Source organism: Mustela lutreola, chromosome 16 (genome assembly GCF_030435805.1).
Source record: "Mustela lutreola isolate mMusLut2 chromosome 16, mMusLut2.pri, whole genome shotgun sequence".
NCBI classification, from domain to species: Eukaryota; Metazoa; Chordata; class Mammalia; order Carnivora; family Mustelidae; genus Mustela; species Mustela lutreola.
This window is the reverse complement of record NC_081305.1, coordinates 35,345,352-35,363,086: the sequence shown is the minus strand read 5'-3', so window position 1 is coordinate 35,363,086 and position 17,735 is coordinate 35,345,352. Positions and strand designations below refer to the sequence as shown.

The 17,735-nt window shown below is 34.7% G+C and overlaps 1 protein-coding gene across 1 annotated transcript in view; it reads right to left on the bottom strand.

The window, feature by feature from the left end:
• Nucleotides 1-5,081: 5,081 nt before the first annotated feature.
• ITFG1 (integrin alpha FG-GAP repeat containing 1) overlaps nucleotides 5,082-17,735 on the bottom strand; it is a 324,431-nt gene continuing 311,777 nt past the window's right edge. The window contains exons 15-18 of the mRNA XM_059152027.1: nucleotides 13,454-13,578; nucleotides 12,729-12,811; nucleotides 9,042-9,159; nucleotides 5,082-6,487 (exon numbers count right to left, since the gene is read on the bottom strand). Of these exons, the coding sequence (XP_059008010.1) occupies nucleotides 6,428-6,487; nucleotides 9,042-9,159; nucleotides 12,729-12,811; nucleotides 13,454-13,578 (386 nt within the window). The 3' untranslated portion in view covers nucleotides 5,082-6,427. The remainder of the gene's footprint in view (nucleotides 6,488-9,041; nucleotides 9,160-12,728; nucleotides 12,812-13,453; nucleotides 13,579-17,735) is intronic.

The window sequence follows — 17,735 nt, the reverse complement described above, 5'->3', positions numbered from 1 at the left end:
AAGGGGGAAGCAGGCTCCCCACTAAGCAGAGAGCCCCATGTGGGGCTTGATCCCAGGACCCTGAGACCATGATCTGAGCTGAAGGCAGAGGCCTAACCCTCTGAGCCACCCAGGTGCCCCTGTAAGATTTTTTAAAAAATTGTGAAATATAATACTCACAAAAGTGTCTAAAAACAAACATGTATGTACAGTTAATTATAAAACTAAGTTCCATGTAAACATCACCCAGATCAAGAAATAAAATTTGACAAATACCCTTAAGCTTCTCATGTGCTTGTGTATGATTATAATCTTCTCCCAATTCTCTAGAGTTTATCACTATTCTTTTATAATTTCCTTCCTTTTGTTTTCTTTTTTTCCCTCATAGAACATAACTTCTTTTCTTTTTTTAAAGACTTTATTTATTTGATAGAGAGAGAGATCACAAGTAGGCAGAGAGGCAGGCAGAGAGAGAGGGGGAAGCAGGTTCCATGCTGAGCAGAGAGCCCAATGCGGGGCTCGATCCCAGGACCCTAAGACAATGACCTGAGCTGAAGGCAGAGGCTTAAACCACTGAGCCACCCAGGTTCCCCCTTTTCTCTTTTTTAAAAATGAAGTATAGTTTACATACATTATTATATTAGTTTATGGTGTACAGCGTAGTGGGTTGATAATTGATCATCCAGGTACTTTCTGAAATTATGACCTGCCTGAACCCAAATCCAAGACTAAACATTACAAAATGTTTAGCACAATAAATGTAGTTATCATCTGTTAACACATGAAGTTATTACCATCTTATTATATCCCCTCTGCTGTACTTTTCATCTTGTGACATATTTATTGTGAAACTGGAATATTTTTTAATCTCTTAATCCCCTATACCTATTTGCCTGTCCCATCTGGTAACCACTAATTTGTTCTCTGTATTTGTGAATCTATTTCTGATTATTTTTTTTTGCTTAATTTGCATTTCCCAAATATGAACATCTTTTTATATGTTTATTGGCTACTTGGATTTCCTTTTTTAGTGAATGACCTATTCAAAACTTTCGCCCATTTTTTGCTGGGCTGTCTTTTAAAATAATTTTATAGAATTTCTCCATTTTGTATAACTAATCAGTTATGTGTGTTGAAATATTTTCTTTCATTTTATGACATGTTTTCATCCTTTCAATAGTGTCTGTGATGAACAGAAGAAGTTATTAATTTTAATATGCTCCTGTATAGAAAGAATTTTCCCTTTAGTGTTTTTAGTGACCTGAATAAGACACCCATCCTTACTCCAGGATCATGAAGTTATTTATGTATATTAAATACTAAAAGCTTATGAATTTGCATTGCACATTTAGGTTTGGAATCCATTTGTCTCTTCACTAATACTATACTGTATTAATCATTACAACTTAAAGTTTTGATAGCTGACAGAGCAAGGTCTTGTTCTTTCTTAAGATAGTCTTGGCTATTCTTGGCCTTTTGTTTTTCTGTATACATTTTAGAAACAGCTTATCAAGTTTAGCAGCTACTACAACAAAACTCTGTTGGGATATTGAGTAGAGTTGGGGATGATTTGACATCTTTACAATACTTTGTCCTCGCGTCCAAAAACATGGTATAAATGTACATTTGTTGAAGACTTCTTAATTTTCTGAAGAAAGTTTTATAATTGACCCTGCAGAGATGTGATACATCTTGTGTTGTTCACGGGTAGCTCACTTTGATGAGTTTATAAATATTACCTGTTTTAAAATCCATTTCGTATCCAATTTGTTCATATATAAAAATGAAGTTGACTTTAGATACCACCAATTTGTTCTCCAGAGTGGTCTTACCACTTCTGCCTTCCTATCAGAAGGATGAGAAGTCCAGTTGCTTCCATTCCTCATCCATCAACACTTAGAATTGTCGGTATTTTTTGTTTTACCTGTTATAGGAGGTGTGTAATTGTATTTCTTCATGATTTTAATATTGACTCACCTAACAGCTAATGGTGTGGGGTATCTCTTCAGCAGTTGCCGTTTGTATATCCTTTTTAGTGATATGTCCTAGTGTTTGCACACCTTTAAACTGGGTTGTTATGTACTGCTTTTTGTTTTTTAAGATTTATCTATTTATATTTATTATTATTTACAGACAGAGATCACAAGTAGGGAGTGAGGCAGGCAGAGAAAGAAAAAGAGGAGGAAGCAGGCTCCCTGCCGAGCAGAGAACCCAATGAGGGGCTCGAACCCAGGACCCTGGAATCGTGACCTGAGCCGAAGGCAGAGGCTTAACCCACTGAGCCACTCAGATGCCACTGTAATGCTGACTTTTAAGAATTCTTTATACATTCTGGATATAAGCCCATTGATGGAGATGTGATTTGCAAATATTTTCTTCCCATTTGCAGCTTGTCTATTCATAGTCTTGAAAGTGGCTTTGGCAAAGAAAATGTCTTTAATTTAGAAGTCAAATTTATCAATATTTTCTTTTATGGATCATACTTTTGGTGTTATTTCTAAGAACTTTTTGCCTAACTCATGACAATATTCATGAAGTTCATGAAGATATTCTTCTATGTTTTCTTTAAAAGTCTTATAGTTTTATGTGTTACATTTACGTTTATGATCTATTTTTAAAAAAGATTTACTTATTGAGAGCGAGCGAGCGAGCATGGGGGAAAGGGGCAGAGGGAGAGGGAGAGAATCTTACACAGGCTCTGCGCTTTCACGACTCTGAGATTTTGACCTAAGCTGAAACCAAGAGTTGCATGCTTAACCAAATGAGCCACCCAGGTGTCCCAGTTTATGATCCATTTTTGTTAATTTGTCATAGACGGTGTGAGATTTCGATCGAGCTCTTCTTTTTCTTTGCCTATATTTGGCCAATTGTTCTAACTAACTCTATCTGTTGAAAAGACTGCCTTCCACTGAATCACTTTTACAAAAGTATGTAAGATCAAATAGCTTTATTTGTGTAGGTTTTTTTCTCGATCCTCTGTTCTGTTCTATTGTCATTGCTCTATGTGTTTATCTTTTTGTCAATACCATACTATCTTGGTTACTATAACTTTATTATAAAGACTCACTGGAAGTTTTAAAATCAGTTTGATTCCTCAAGCTTTGCCTTCTTTTTCAAAATAATTTTAAGCTGTTCTACTTCCTTCACTCTTTTATATAAATTTTTACAATCATCTTGTCTATAGCTACAAAAAATACTGCTGGGATTTTGATAGGGATGGTATTAAATCTTTAGATCCCTTTGTGGAACGTTGACATTTTTACTAAGTTGAATCTTCCAATCCATGAACACAGTGTCTTTACATTCAAGTCTTCCTTGATTTTTCATTGGCATGTTGTAATTTTCTGCATACAAATTCCATGCATGCTTCATTATAGTTCTACATAAGAATTTCAGGGACGCCTGGGAGGCTCAGTCAGTTAAGCGGCCAACTCTTGATTTTTGGCTCAGGTCATGATCTCAGGGTCCTGGGATCAAACCTGGCATTGGGCTCCCTCTTCCTCTGCACCTCCCTGTGCTTGCGTGCTCTTTCTCTTTCTCTCTTTCCCTTTCTTAAACAAATAAATAAATCTTTAAAAAAATTCATTATCGTATCCCTTTTAAATAGTATTTAAAAAGTTTCTATTTCCAATTGCTCATTATGTTTATATATTAAATGATTGTGTTGACCTTGTGTCCTGCTAAACTTGCTAAATTCACTTAGTTCTAGAATGTATTTTGTGTGTGTGTGTGTGTGTGTGTGTAGATTCCTGGGAATTTTCTAGACACTCCTGTCATCTACTAATAGGGATAGTTTTATTTTTTCTTTTCCAATCTGTATGCCTTTTATTTTTTTTTTTTCTTGGATTATTACTTTAGTTAGGATTTCTAGTACTATGTGGAAAAGTAACCATGGGAGAGGACATCCTTGTCTTGTACCTAATCATTGGGAGAAAGCATTCAGTCTTTCACCATTAAGTATGTTGTTAGCTGCAGATTTTTTTTTTTTTTAAGATTTTATTTATTTGACAAAGAGAGAAAGAGATCACAAGTAGGGACAGAGGTAGGCAGAGAGAGAGGAGGCAGGCTCCCTGCTGAGCAGAGAGCCCGATGTGGGGCTCGATCCCAGGACCCTGAGATCATGACGCCAGCCGAAGGCAGAGACTTAACCCACTGAGCCACCCAGGCACCCCTTAGCTGCAGATTCTTAAAGAAAATGCCTTTTATAGTTAGTGAAATTCTGGTCATAGTTTGTCTAGATTTTTTTTTTTTTAATCAGGAATGGATGTTACATTTCTTAAGTTTTCTTTCTGTGTCTATTGAGAAGATTAAAAGGTGGTTTTTCTGATTTACTAATATGGTAATACTGCTTTTCCCCCTTCAAATAGTAAAATTAGTTTTGCATTCTGGCGAAACCCACTTGGTCATTACATATCTGTTTTTATATTTCTGGATACAATTTGCTAATGTTTTGTTGAGGATTTTTGCAGCTATGTTATGAGGAATATTAGTTTGTAGTTTTCTTGTAATGTACTGGGTAGTAGTATTAGGGAAATATTAACCTTATTAAAGGAGTTGTGAAGTATTCATTTTTCTTTTTTTTTTTTTTTCTCTTTAACATTTTATTGGCTTATAATATACTCCTCATAGACCCTGACTCCAAGTGAGTTTTAAAACTCATGCTGTATTATTTGAGAGATACTCAGCCTAACAGTCTTTAGGTCAGTGTGTGCCTGGCAGTGTTGCTGTTGATAACTGTTTCATAAAGTAAGGGAGTACTGTAGTCAGGGGATTCCTATCTTGCGTGAACTCACAAGGAGGCAATAGGTGAGTCACTTTACCTTTGTCTCATGGTGCAGATAAGTGATTTAGACTTTATACTTTTTTTTAAAGGATTTTTATTTATTTATTTGACAGAGATCACAAGTAGGCAGAGGCAGGCAGAGAGAGACGGAGAAGCAGGCTCCCTGCTGAGCAGAGGACCCGATGCGGGGCTCGTGCAGGGCTCAATCCCAGGACCCTGGGATCATGACCCGAGCCGAAGGCGAGACTTTAACCCACTGAGCCACCCAGGCGCCCCTAGACTTAATACTTAAAAAATATTTACAAACTCACCAAAATACTTTGTTTCAATACACAGTATTTATTAAGGAGACATATTAACATGCTCAGATACACAAAGTAAACCACTTATACACATGCCATTCTCAATGAACTGTAAAGAAAAAAAGAACACGAAGAACAAAATTAGGTAAGTTTTTGTGTTTTATAGCCATCACATGTCCATTGCATATTAGAAAATTAACATTGATATATAAACTTTTCCCAGTCTTAGATTTAAATCTTAAAGTAACTTTTTGGTGAGGTGAAGTTCACAAAAATTTGCACTGAAGTCTGAATGTAAATTAGAGACTCTATGCTTTTGAGCATAAAAATGTGGTTGAAGATTTGCATTCTTAGATGCTATCTATAGCAGTTTCCTTTCAAGAAATCAAATGTTCTTCATTATCACATGATAACCATCAGTATTGAAATGAAAAATTTTAGTGCATATTAATTCTTGGAGGGTACTATAATTTTTAGTTAATATGAGCAAGTAATAAAATTGTCATATAAGATGCCAACCACTAAGAATTTACTTTTCCCAAAGAATATGATATCCTCATGCTTGAAAATTACATTCTATTGAGTCTATATATTTTGATAATTAGTTTTAGAAGTTTGTAAAAAAAAGCAAACAACAAACTAATAATAGTAATCATGACAAGTACCACTTATTGAGCAGTTAACTAACTCTGTGCTAGACACCAAGCTAAGCACTCCACATCCATCATCCCATCTGATGTTTACAAACCCAAGCTAAGTAGTATTACTAGCCCCATTTGTAAACAAGAAAACTTAGGCTCATAGAGGTTAACAACCAAATTCAAACAGCTTGGAAGTGGTGGAACCCAGAATTTAAGGCAAGCCTGCTGGACTGCAATTCCAAAGCCAGAGTATCTAAGCTCTCGCCCGTGTGTCATCACCTGCTGTGACTAAGGTGAAATAACGTTATCTGTGATACATTCACAAAGGCGTAATTTGTAATGTTAGAATAAGAAGCAAGACCAATTCAAGTGGAACACAAAAATCCCTGCTCATTTATTTTTATTTATACATGTCTTTTCCCATCATCATTATTCTAGTAAGATTATAAATACAGAAACACCTGAGTACATGCAACACATTCCACAAAGTAACAAAAATGTACAGCACATTTAAATAATCCAAATTACTGTATACAAAGTGCTTTAAAAAAAGACCTTGTGACACATTCAGACCATATTTATTTGAATACTTTTCAATAATTACCAAAGGAGACATCATTTATAAATAATACTCAAAATCTCTTATTTTCTTCTATTAGCCAAATTTAGTGTTTCAATTAATTAAGTGAATAGCCGTTCCATTATGTAATATTAAAGGCAAGTCACATAGCATCAAAATGAAACCGATGTGCTTCTTGTCGTTTTTCTCTATCATCTGCTTTCTGAAAAAGAATTTTAGATTAGTTTATAAATAACAGGAAAATGTCAAGAAAACACTCATTTCTGAAATATAAAGTAATTAAAAAAACAAATCTCTAAGCAAATAGTAGATAAAAGATGTGATTTTATTACATAATAATCATGAAATTTTTAGTTTACAGTAGCTATTTTATAATTAATAACCCACTAATTAATTTTAAAAACCAATAAGAAATGTTCCTTAAATACTTAGTTTGTTATCATTTATTATTTATTTGAAAGTAGTAGTAAACATTAGATTCTACAAAGATGGAACTATATTTTTCCCATTATAAGCACTAATATTAATAAATGAATCTAGGTAAGGTACATTAGTTATTTTGGCCTTAACCTATTGATTTAGCATATATTCACTGACCCTCCACTCCCAGCAAAGTACTGTGCTTTGTATTTTGAGGGATTAAAAAAATCCTCAGTTTTGTATCGTGTTCTCAAAAACTTAAAAAAAAACACCAAAACATATTGAATAACTGTATTTCAGGGAAAAAAGTGAAAACTGTCACTAATATTCTTGGAGAGACATTACTTCTAGGTTGGAGTGAGGAAAGGGAAAGCTTTGAAAAAAGATGGTGTTTATGGAAATGGAGGGGGAGAGGCACTCCTTCCAAGCTGGGGTAGAACAGGTGCAATCATGGAAGTTGGGCAGGAGGAGGGAATATGTGAAAGCAGCTGGTAAGAAGCGAGGTTGGAAAGATATATGGTGGAGTCACATGGAAGTTCTATCAAGGTTAGGCTAAGGAGTTGACACATTTTAGGCAGGGATTTTTGAGCAGAGGAGTGACATGACTAAGGCTAAATCTGATGATGAGTTAGAGGGCAGCAATGTGATCAATAGAAGAAAAAAGAGAGAGAATGGATTCAGGGAGGTAAGGCAGGACTGGACAGGACAAGGAGCTGAACCTAAAGCCCTGGGAGTAGAAATGCAGAAATGGAGTCAGCTGCATGGATCGTCATGGAAGCAGAATCAGAGGGCAACTGATCAAATTTTATAGGTAAGTAGGAAAGCAGAGACACAAAACTTTAAAATATTTGTTTTAAGGTGCTTGTAAGTGATCTAGGTAGAGATGTCATGGAGACAGCTGGAAATGGGCTAAGAGAACTTTAGGGACAGACGAGTGTTAGGGATATTTGAGGTAATAGCTTGAAACTGTGGTTTTGGATAAAACTGGCAGAAAAAGTGTAGAAAGAAGACAGCTTAGGGCAGACACTGTGGTTAGGAAATGGTAGAAAGGAGCACCCAGCTAGGTGAAAGAGAGTGGTCAAAGAGGTAGGAGATGAACCATAGTATGTATCACAGGAGAGTATACATGGTCAAATCTGTATCTATATTTAAACTTCAATTTTTAGCCACTGCATCATTATTATTTTAAGTTTACAATGTTTACACTATAATCAGATGATCTGAGAAATTAATGAAATTAATTTCCTTTCCTTTACAGGTCTAGAGCTATGCAGTACTTCAGACTATATTCTGACACTTCTGGACAAAAGTATGTAGGATCATCCTTTATTTTATGTCTTAAGTCGCAATCTTAAAATTAACTGACTTTATAAATTTCTGTTGTCATTTTTGATATATAAAGGAGTAATTTTTTAGGAAGAGACAAACCTATGGACATTTATCACAATTAAGATCTCTTTTTCCTAAGTTAAAACAGTTAAAATTCACAGTAAATTTAGTTACCAAAAAATTATTATGATGGACATGACAATCCAAAGACAATCCAAAAGACAACACTTTTATGGGACAAAGAAGCCCTTTTTTGGGAACAATGCTGGAAACTGCTATATGTTATATGCCCTAATATATATTCATATTAATTCATGTACTTAATTCATATTGACATTTTCATAGAAATTAGCTTTTTCAATTTATATCTAAACTGCTAGTAAATTTATGTGATAGCCTCTTTTTTCCGCCTCATAAATACTGTATAAAAAAACCTACACTTGGACTGTTGTTTTTAATTATTATTTAGGGTTGATACTAAAGAAAAAAATGTTTAATTTAGTACAAAGCATACTTTACAGATGGAAAAGATGTTTATTACTTTAGTTGTTACCTTCCACTCAAACCTTGAGAAAATCATTTAACCTCTCTGTGCTCAAATTCTTTATATAGCCATAGATGTTATACCTGGAAAAATGTGTTCATGGCTTTATCAGTAGATAATAAACACAGGCTTGTTAAAAAAAAAATTATCATTTTTCAGGCCTTCATGAAATTATTTCTAAATTTTTCAATATACCCGGTAATTTCTGGGTGATCATTTTATTACTATTATACAGCATTGAAATTTTAAATTAGTTTCTTGTGATGTGTATGAATTGCTGAGAGACATTAATAACTTAAAGAGATGAAAGAAATTATAATCAATAAGAGGACATTATGTGTAGAATGTGAAAAATCACAAAGTCTTAGTCATTTGAAGAAAGTTTAAAATATAGTGTTTTTAAAGAGCAATGTATTACTAATACAAATTAATAAAAGTTAATGTTTCATTTAAATGAACAAACCTTTTCCTGCCAATGTAAAATGCCAATTATTGCCAAGATGAAAACACAGACACCGATGAGAGCTATAGCAGTAAGTAGAACAATGTTACTTGGTGTAAGATACAGTTTGGCACTCCAGCTGCAGATAAAAAAGAATCATAAAATTATACATTTTAACTGAAAAATAATAAAATTCTACTAACTGAAAAGCAAATAGCTATTAATTAATGAATCAGTTGATTCATCCATTAATTCATTTTCCCATCTCTCCATTCACTATAAATAAACAACAGCAATTAAATTTAGATAGGGCTAAGAATATTGATGATCCTGCAGAGTTCAGATTTTACTCAGAGAACTGGATAGAATTTTTGATGAGATGCTTCATTATTTTTCTTTGATCCCATGAGAATTATTCTTAAGTAAACTTATTAAGGACACTTAGGACAATCTTAGACATTGTTTTTACATCTTAATTTACTTGCTGAATTTGAAACCCTGACTCTAAGGCTACACAGTTACATGATTTTGACAAGATCTCCTATCATCTTATTTTTTGACCCCTGTTTACATAGGTACTATGGCCAACTAAAACAGCCATATATCTCAGTGGGTGTAGTGAGACGGCTTGTGTAAAAACACTTGTATCATTTCTGTGTCATGCTGGAGGGTTTACATTACTACAATGATGTTGAGACTTCTTACAAAATCACTTTTAGGGGCACCTGGGTGGCTCAATGGGTTAAGCCTCTGCCTTTGGCTCACATCCTGATCTCAGGATCCTGGGATCAAGCCCCACATCAGGCTCTCTGCTCAGCAGGGATCCTGTCCCCCACCCCCCACCCCTGCCTGCTCTCTGCCTACTTGTGATCTCTATCTGTCAAATAAGTTAAAATCTTAAAAAAAAAAATCACTTTTAGTACCTCAGTGTTAATGGCAATAGACAGACTTTAGTATAAATAGAACTAGCTCTTTCTTTTAAAACAATCCATATAATACAGCACTTGGATATCTTGAAAAGCTTAAAATTGGGGTCTAATATCATCAACACTGTAGGAGGTTATATACAAAGAATTCTGTTCTCTCTGAAAATAGGTAATAGATATATTTTCATTTTAAGGTCACCTATTATTATTGCATTACTGTCAATTTCTGTTAATGGTTGCTTTATATATTAAGGTGCTCCTGTGTTGGGTGCAAAAATATTTACAATTATTATATCCTCTTGTTGGATTGACTCCTGTATTATTATGTAATGCCCTTCTTTATCTTTTATCATAGTCTTTGCTTTAAATTCTATTTTAGTCTGATGTAAGTACAATTACCCAGCTTCTTTTGGTTTCCATTTGCATGAAACATTTTCCCCTTCTTTTCACTTTCAGTCTCTGCATGTCTTTACATCACAAGAGGTGAGTCTCTTGTAGGCAGAATATAGATGGGTGTTGTTTTTTAATCCATTCAGCCTATTTTCATTTCAAAAGTTTAATAAAAGTAAGATCATTCTGATGAATAGCAAGTAGCGATTGACTTATTTTGGGGTAATTAAAATTTATTGATCCGTAAGTTAGCCTCTAGTCAATAAATCTCAAAATATACCTCAAACTAAAATCAATTCAGTTTTTATTATGTACATAAATTTGAAAAGAACATTTCTTCAGAAAGAGCAAGAGAAACATGAAAAATGTTGAGATTATAAAAGAAAACTATACTAGAATTTTCTAGAAATTCAAAAGTAAGAAAACTAGGGAAACAAATACTGTTAGTTGAGGTTAACTATTCTCAGTACCTTACCTCATACTTAAAAAAAAAATTCTTTCCTGAGATTTTTTGGTAGTTCTTCTTAAATAGACTTTAAAAAACCATGAAAATAGTTATCTTGGTAAGAAAAAAAATTGGATGAAAGGCCAGTCCTTAATTTCTTACTCAGAAGCAGTCATTCTTATCAATTTCTTACATATCCGCCGAGAGATGTTTTATACGTATATAAATATATATGCACATATCTTTTTCTTTTCTTTCTTTTTTTAAAGATTTTATTTATTTATTTGACAGACAGAGATCACAAGTAGGCAGAAAAGCAGGCAGAGAGAGAGGAGTAAGCAGGCTCCCTGCTGAGCAGAGAGCCCAATGCGGGGCTCTATCCCAGGTCCCTGGGATCATGACCTGAGCAGAAGGCAGAGGCTTTAACCCACTGAGCCACGCAGGAGCCCCGCACATATATCTTTTTCAAATCACAAATGGTTTCTTACTATACATACTCTAAAATGCATTTTCCTTTTATTGTCTTTTGTTTATCACTCTATTTAAAGAGATTGTTCTATGTCATGATATTACAACGTCCAGAAGTACCATAATTCATACATTTGCCTACTCATGATACACATTTTCTAGTTTTGTTATAAATTTCATGTATAGAGAAATAACAAACACATAATACAGATTCATTAAAAAATATCTGAACTCAGACTATTATTGTTTCTAGTGATATTGTCTTTTTTTAAAAAATATTTTATTTTTAAATAATCTCTATACCCCACATGGGACGAGAACCCACAACCCCAAAATCAAGAGTCATGTGTTCCATTGACTGAGCCACCCAGGTGCCCCTCTACTGATGTTATCTTATTTTAAGCAAATGTTGTAATAAATTGTTTTCTTAAGTAGTTTGGTTCTAAAGCCCTTAAATCCACCATAAGAGACATCCTGTAGTATGCTGGTAAACTGGCTCTCTGGGGTGGGGAAAAAGACTTGATTGGCAGTTGCCAATTTTCATGTTGTAAATACTCCCATCATAGCTGATTTTAGTGTATAAAATTTTAGATGTATACAATCAGCTCATGAGCTGGCATGAACTGGTTCTAGCAAATCACTGTATTCAATTCCATCTAAAAATTTAGTAAGTAACAGTACAGCCTTCATTTTGAGAAGAAATGTAACAAAGTAGGACCACACTGGTCACATATTCATAGATACATTACACCCTTTCCCTTTGGTTATTTTTTCATATTGATATCAGACTAGCCTCAAGAACAACTTATAGTCTTCCCAGTGAAATTTGAGTGTTACTCAATACCTTTATCACCTACTTTTTAAAAATAGTGGAATCACTCTAGTAATTAAAGAAAACTGAACAAAGATAAGGAGTTAGATTTAAATGCTATTCCTATAAAAGGAATATATTTTGCTAATAAGGAAAAAAACCAGTTTTCACTTTTCACTTAACTGTCTTAAGTGTATTTCATCTACCTCCTTTTAAGGCACCTACCTACCTATCTCCCACTTTACAGGTGCAGAGACTGACCCTCAGCAGTAGATCTTAGTTTCTAGCCAAGGTCTGACTCTAAAACTTATGCCTAACCACTGTGGGACATACACACTTCCCAAGCATTTATTTGAAAGATCAATGCTTATTAAAAAATTCAGCATTCTGAAATTTTAGAATTTATAGCTAGTAAACTAAAGAGCAGTTCATTGAAGCAGAATATGTATAAATCCCTAATTAATTAACTTGCTGTTTTCCTAGTAAGGTTTAATTTGTTCTTCATAAAAAAAATCAGGGACCTTTTATGTGGGAATGTTTAGTCATTTAAAGTGATGGGACTCATGGGAACACAGCAGGAGCAGAGAGAGTTTTAAAAACATGTAACTGTACCAGTGATTCTCAGTTGACAGTATTTTTATCAAGATCAGTTCAAGCAAGGACATTACCTTCGAGGAACATTGTGAGGATATGGAATGACAATTAGCTGGGAATTTGGAATGATTGCAGTCCACTCTTGTTTTCGTATAGACTGAAAAAAGAATTTAAGAGCAATTAACATCTAGTATATTTTAAAAACAGAATTATTATTCTAAATAAATAAGAAAAAAAGCTAAGTGCTCCTTAATTAATTGAAATCCTAGGTATGGATTAAGCTAAATTTATATATATATTAAGCCCCAAACAGGGCTCCTGGGCCCTGCTGGCAAATTTTTTTTTTACCTTTTCAGGGAAGGATTATATTTGTCTCATAGATTCATTAATTTAGTAAATATTTATTGAAAGTGTAGCAGGCACTGTTCACAGTGCTAATGTACAAGTGCTACTTGAAGCAAAATTCAAGTGGAGGTGAGGTATGACAAGAAATACAATAAAATGTATTTTATGTTACATAGTGAAGATGAAGAGAAAAAGCAGGAAAGAGGGACAGGAGGTCATGAGGTTTATTTTAAAGGTGGTGGAAAACTGTATCTTTAAATTATGCTGTGTTCTATGTAAGATAAGCTTAGATAGGTCACTACTCATTTCTCTTTTTCTATATTCTCCTTAAAGAGATTAAAAAAGATTTAATTATTTGGATTCAAATTCAACTGAATTCAAATAGTTGAATTTAGATATGTGAATATTATTTATTAAGACAGATTAATTGTAAAGACAATAAATTTTTACTCACCTTCTCTCCAGATGGACGGGGAATGCCAACATATAGATGATCAAGAAAGTTTGCACTTCGACCTAAACCAAGTACATTGTATGGTAGTTGGAGGGCTAAATGTGCGGACTGGCTGAGTTGTCCAGCTAAATTTATTAAAAAAAAAAAAAAAAGGGATCTTTGTAAACATTGCTCTCATCAAATGTTAAATGATAAAATGTAAACAATTTAGGTGCCAAAACTTAATTCTTTAAGGATAAATTCTTTAAGGATAAAAATGTGAAATGGAATGTCTGGTTCATTACCATTAATGGTTCACTTTTCAAAGAAAGCAGCTTTTTGAGATATAATTCACACACCATAAACATCACCCATTTAAAATGTATAAGTGGTGGTTTTGAGTATATTAAAAAAGTTGTTGAGCCATAACCACAAATTGTGAATATTTTCATCACCCAACAAAGAAACCCCATTCCCATTAGCAGTTAATCCTATTTCTAACCCTTACTCTTTCAGCTATGGGTAACCACTAATCTACTTTCTCTAGATTTGCCTCTTCTGGAGATCCATATGGATACAGTCATACATGTGTGATCTTTTTATGAATAATGCTGCTGTGCGTGTTCACACTAGTGTGTCAACTTATGTTATCCAAAATATTTGCACATTCTATATTCCCATCAATTGTATGAAAGTTCCAAGTTTTCCACATCCTTGCTAACACTTTATCTGTCTTTTTGATCACAGCCATTCCAGTGGTTGTGAGGTGATACCACATTGTGGCTTTTTTTTGCATTTCCCTAATGACTAATCACGTTGAGTTGCTATTCCCTAATGACTAATCACGTTGAGTTGCTACTGGCTATATATATATGCAGCTACCTTTTTATTTCTTCTTCTTTTTTTTTTTAACCTTTTTATTTCTGTGAAGGGTAAGTAGTATCCTCTCTCTCACTTTGGATTTTAGTAATTTGAGTCTTTTAGTCTAGTTAAAGGTCAGTTGAGGTGCCCTTCAACTTTTCTGTACTTTCTTTGTACTTAAAGTGTCTCTTGTAGATGGCACATAATTGTTTCATATACGATTATCCATTCTACCAATCTCTGCCTTTTGATAGGAGTGTTTGTTCCAATTACATTTAATGTAATTACTGATAAGGTAGGAGTTATGTCTCCCATTTACTACTGATTTTGTACAGGTCTTAGGTCTTTTTTTTTTTTAAGATTTTATTTATTTATTTGATAGACAGAAATCACAAGTAGGCAGAGAGGCAGGCAGAGAGAGAGAGGGGAAGCAGGCTCCCTGCTGAGCAGACAGCCCGAAGTGGGGCTCGATCCCAGGACCCTGAGGTCATAACCTGAGCCGAAGGCAGAGGCTTTAACCCACTGAGCCAGCCAGGCACCCCGTCTTAGGTCTTTTAATTCTATTCCTCAATTGCTGCTTTGTTAAATGTTTTCTAGTGTACCATTTTAATTCCCTAGTAATTTTTAAAAACATTTTTATTTATTTATTTATTTGACAGACGGAGATCACAAGTAGGCAGAGAGGCAGGAGGGGAGGGGGGGAAGCAGGTTTCCCGCTGAGCAGAGAGCCGGATGCGGGGCTTGATCCCAGGACCCTGGGATCATGACCCGAGCCAAAGGCAGAGGCTTTAATCCACTGAGCCACCCAGGTACCCCTCCCCAGTTATTTTTTTTTCCTATTTTTGGAATTATTATCTTCATGGTTGCCATGGGGATTATAGTTAGCATATTAACTAAAATAAAAAACTTAATTCCTAGTGCAAATAACAACTCCAATATAGCTATTGGTGTCCCCTTTCCTTTGTGCTCTAACTATATAAATCATATTTTTATACATTGTCTACCCATCAACACAGGTTCATAATGATCACTTTATACAGTTGTCTTTTAAATCATATAGGAAATGAGACACTACCATATTTTAAGTTTATCTATAATCTTGCTAGTGTTTTTTACTTAATTGTGTGGATCTGAATTACTGTCTGTTGTCCTTGCAGTTCAGCATTTCTTCTAGGTTTGGTCTACTAGAGATGAACTGTTTTGTTTATTTAGGAATGTCTAAATATCTTCATTTTTGAAGGATAGGTTTACCACATATAGAATTCCTGACTGACAGATTCCGCCTCCTCTTTTAGCACTTTGAATATGTCACCTCCCCGCCCCGGCTTTTATGGTTTTTTGGTGAGAAGTCAGCTATTAAACTTATTGAGGCTCTGTTGAGTGTGGAAAGTAGCATCTCACTTGCTGCTATCAATAGTCTTTTTTTTTTTTTTTTTTTTTGTAACAGTTTGACTATGTGTGGATCTCTTTATTCTCCCTGAAACTGGCTGTGCTTCTTAGATGAACAGATAAATATTTTTCATCAAATTTGGGTGGCTTCAGTCATTATTGCTTAAGATATTTTCATTATTGCTTCAGATATTTATTTCGCCTCCTTTTCTCTTTTCCTTCTAAAAATTCCCTATACATATGTTGGTATGCTTGATGGAGGGTCTACAGGTCTCTGAGTTTATGGGGCTAATATCACTTTATATGTTAATAAAAATAAATAAATAAATAAATAGAAAAAAGAATTCTGATTACTAGAAAAGATTTATTTATTATTTGAAAGAGACAGAGAGGGGTGAGGGTAGGGCAGAGGGAGAAGGAAAAAGAGAATCTCAAGAACACTCCCTGCTGGGTACAGAGCCCAATGCAGGGCTCAATCTTACAACCCTGAGATCATGACCTGAGCTGACACCAAGAGTCAGACACTCAATCAACTGAGCCACCCAGGCACCCCTCTGAAGTTTTTTCCTGAAACCTAGGCTGTATACATTGTATGCTGAGATTTGGTCTATATTCAAGTGTGCTTATTCTTTTGTCAACTCAAATCTGTTATTAAGCCTTCTACTGAATTTTTCACTTCAGTTACTATTTTTTCCACCTCCAGAATTTCCACTTGATTTTTAAAAACATTTTATTTATTTATTTGACAGAGAGAGAGATCACAAGTAGGCAGGCAGAGAGAGAGTGGGGGAAGCAGGCTCCATGCTGAGCCTGATGCAGGGCTCGATCCCAGGACCCTGAGTTCACAACCCGAGCCAAAGGCAGAGGCTTAACCCACTGAGCCACCCAGGTGCCCCTTCTATTTGATTTTTGAAAATGATCTTTATCTCCTTATTTGCATTTTCTATTTAGTGAGACATAGTTATCATTCTTGCCCCTAATTCTTCAATCTTGGTTTCCTTTAGTTCTTTGAACATATTTATAATAGCTGATTTATAGTTCTTGTCAATGAAGTCCAGTATCTTTGGACACATTTTCTGTGGTTTGTTTTTATTTACTTATTTTTTTAAATGTGTTTGTGGCATACTTTTCTGTTTCTTTGCATATCTTATAACTTGTGTTGAAAGTGGACTTCTTATAACAACTATAGTATCAGCCACCTCCCTTTAAGGATTTGTTGGTTTTCTTTGTTGTTGTAGTTGGTGTTCATTTGTTTAGTGACTTTCCTGGATGAATTCTATAGGTTTTGCATTCCCTGCCACAAAGTTCTTTTCTTTTCTTATTTTTAAAGTTTTTGTCTTCACTCTGACTTCCTAGGGGGCATACTTGCATCAGTATAACCAACGGCTGGTACACAAGTTTTCCTCCGAAATGTTTTCTGTATGTCTTCCACATTTTGTCTGGAGGATTTGTGTGTGGAAGCATGTCCTCAAACTTCAAGGAGTTTATGGAATAGCTTTAGCTTTCATTTCTTGCTTGAGCAGGGCCTCAAGGTAGTATATGCAGGCTAAATATCTGAATGAAGTAGTTTCCTTTCTGGACATGTTGATAGCCTTCTAGATCCCCATGAATATACTGGAGTTTTGGAAAGTTGCCTATGGTTACCTGGTCACTGAGGACATCCTTTTTTAGTTGGCCAGGCTCTTGTTTCACTACACCTGAAGTCTTAGGCTTAGGTGGCTTAGATTTTGCCAGCAGAGATGATTGTTGTTTTTTGTTTTTTGTAATGTCCTGGGGAATAGTTTTTTTTTTTTTTTTTTTTTTAAATTTTATGTTTTACTGCTGGGCTGAACTCCAAGTCAAATAAAATAGCCCCAACATCCTAAGAATGGGGATTTTCCAGGGAGTTGCTAGTTTAGATAAAATACTGTTTTGGGGCTGGGAATTTTAATTCAGTCAGTCCTATTTACTGACTGTGAACTACTGGCTTTTCATGGCAGATGCATTTCCATACCACTCAGTAGAGAAGGGAGCTTGGGTGGGAATAGCCCAAATTAAAGTGTGACAGGCCCTG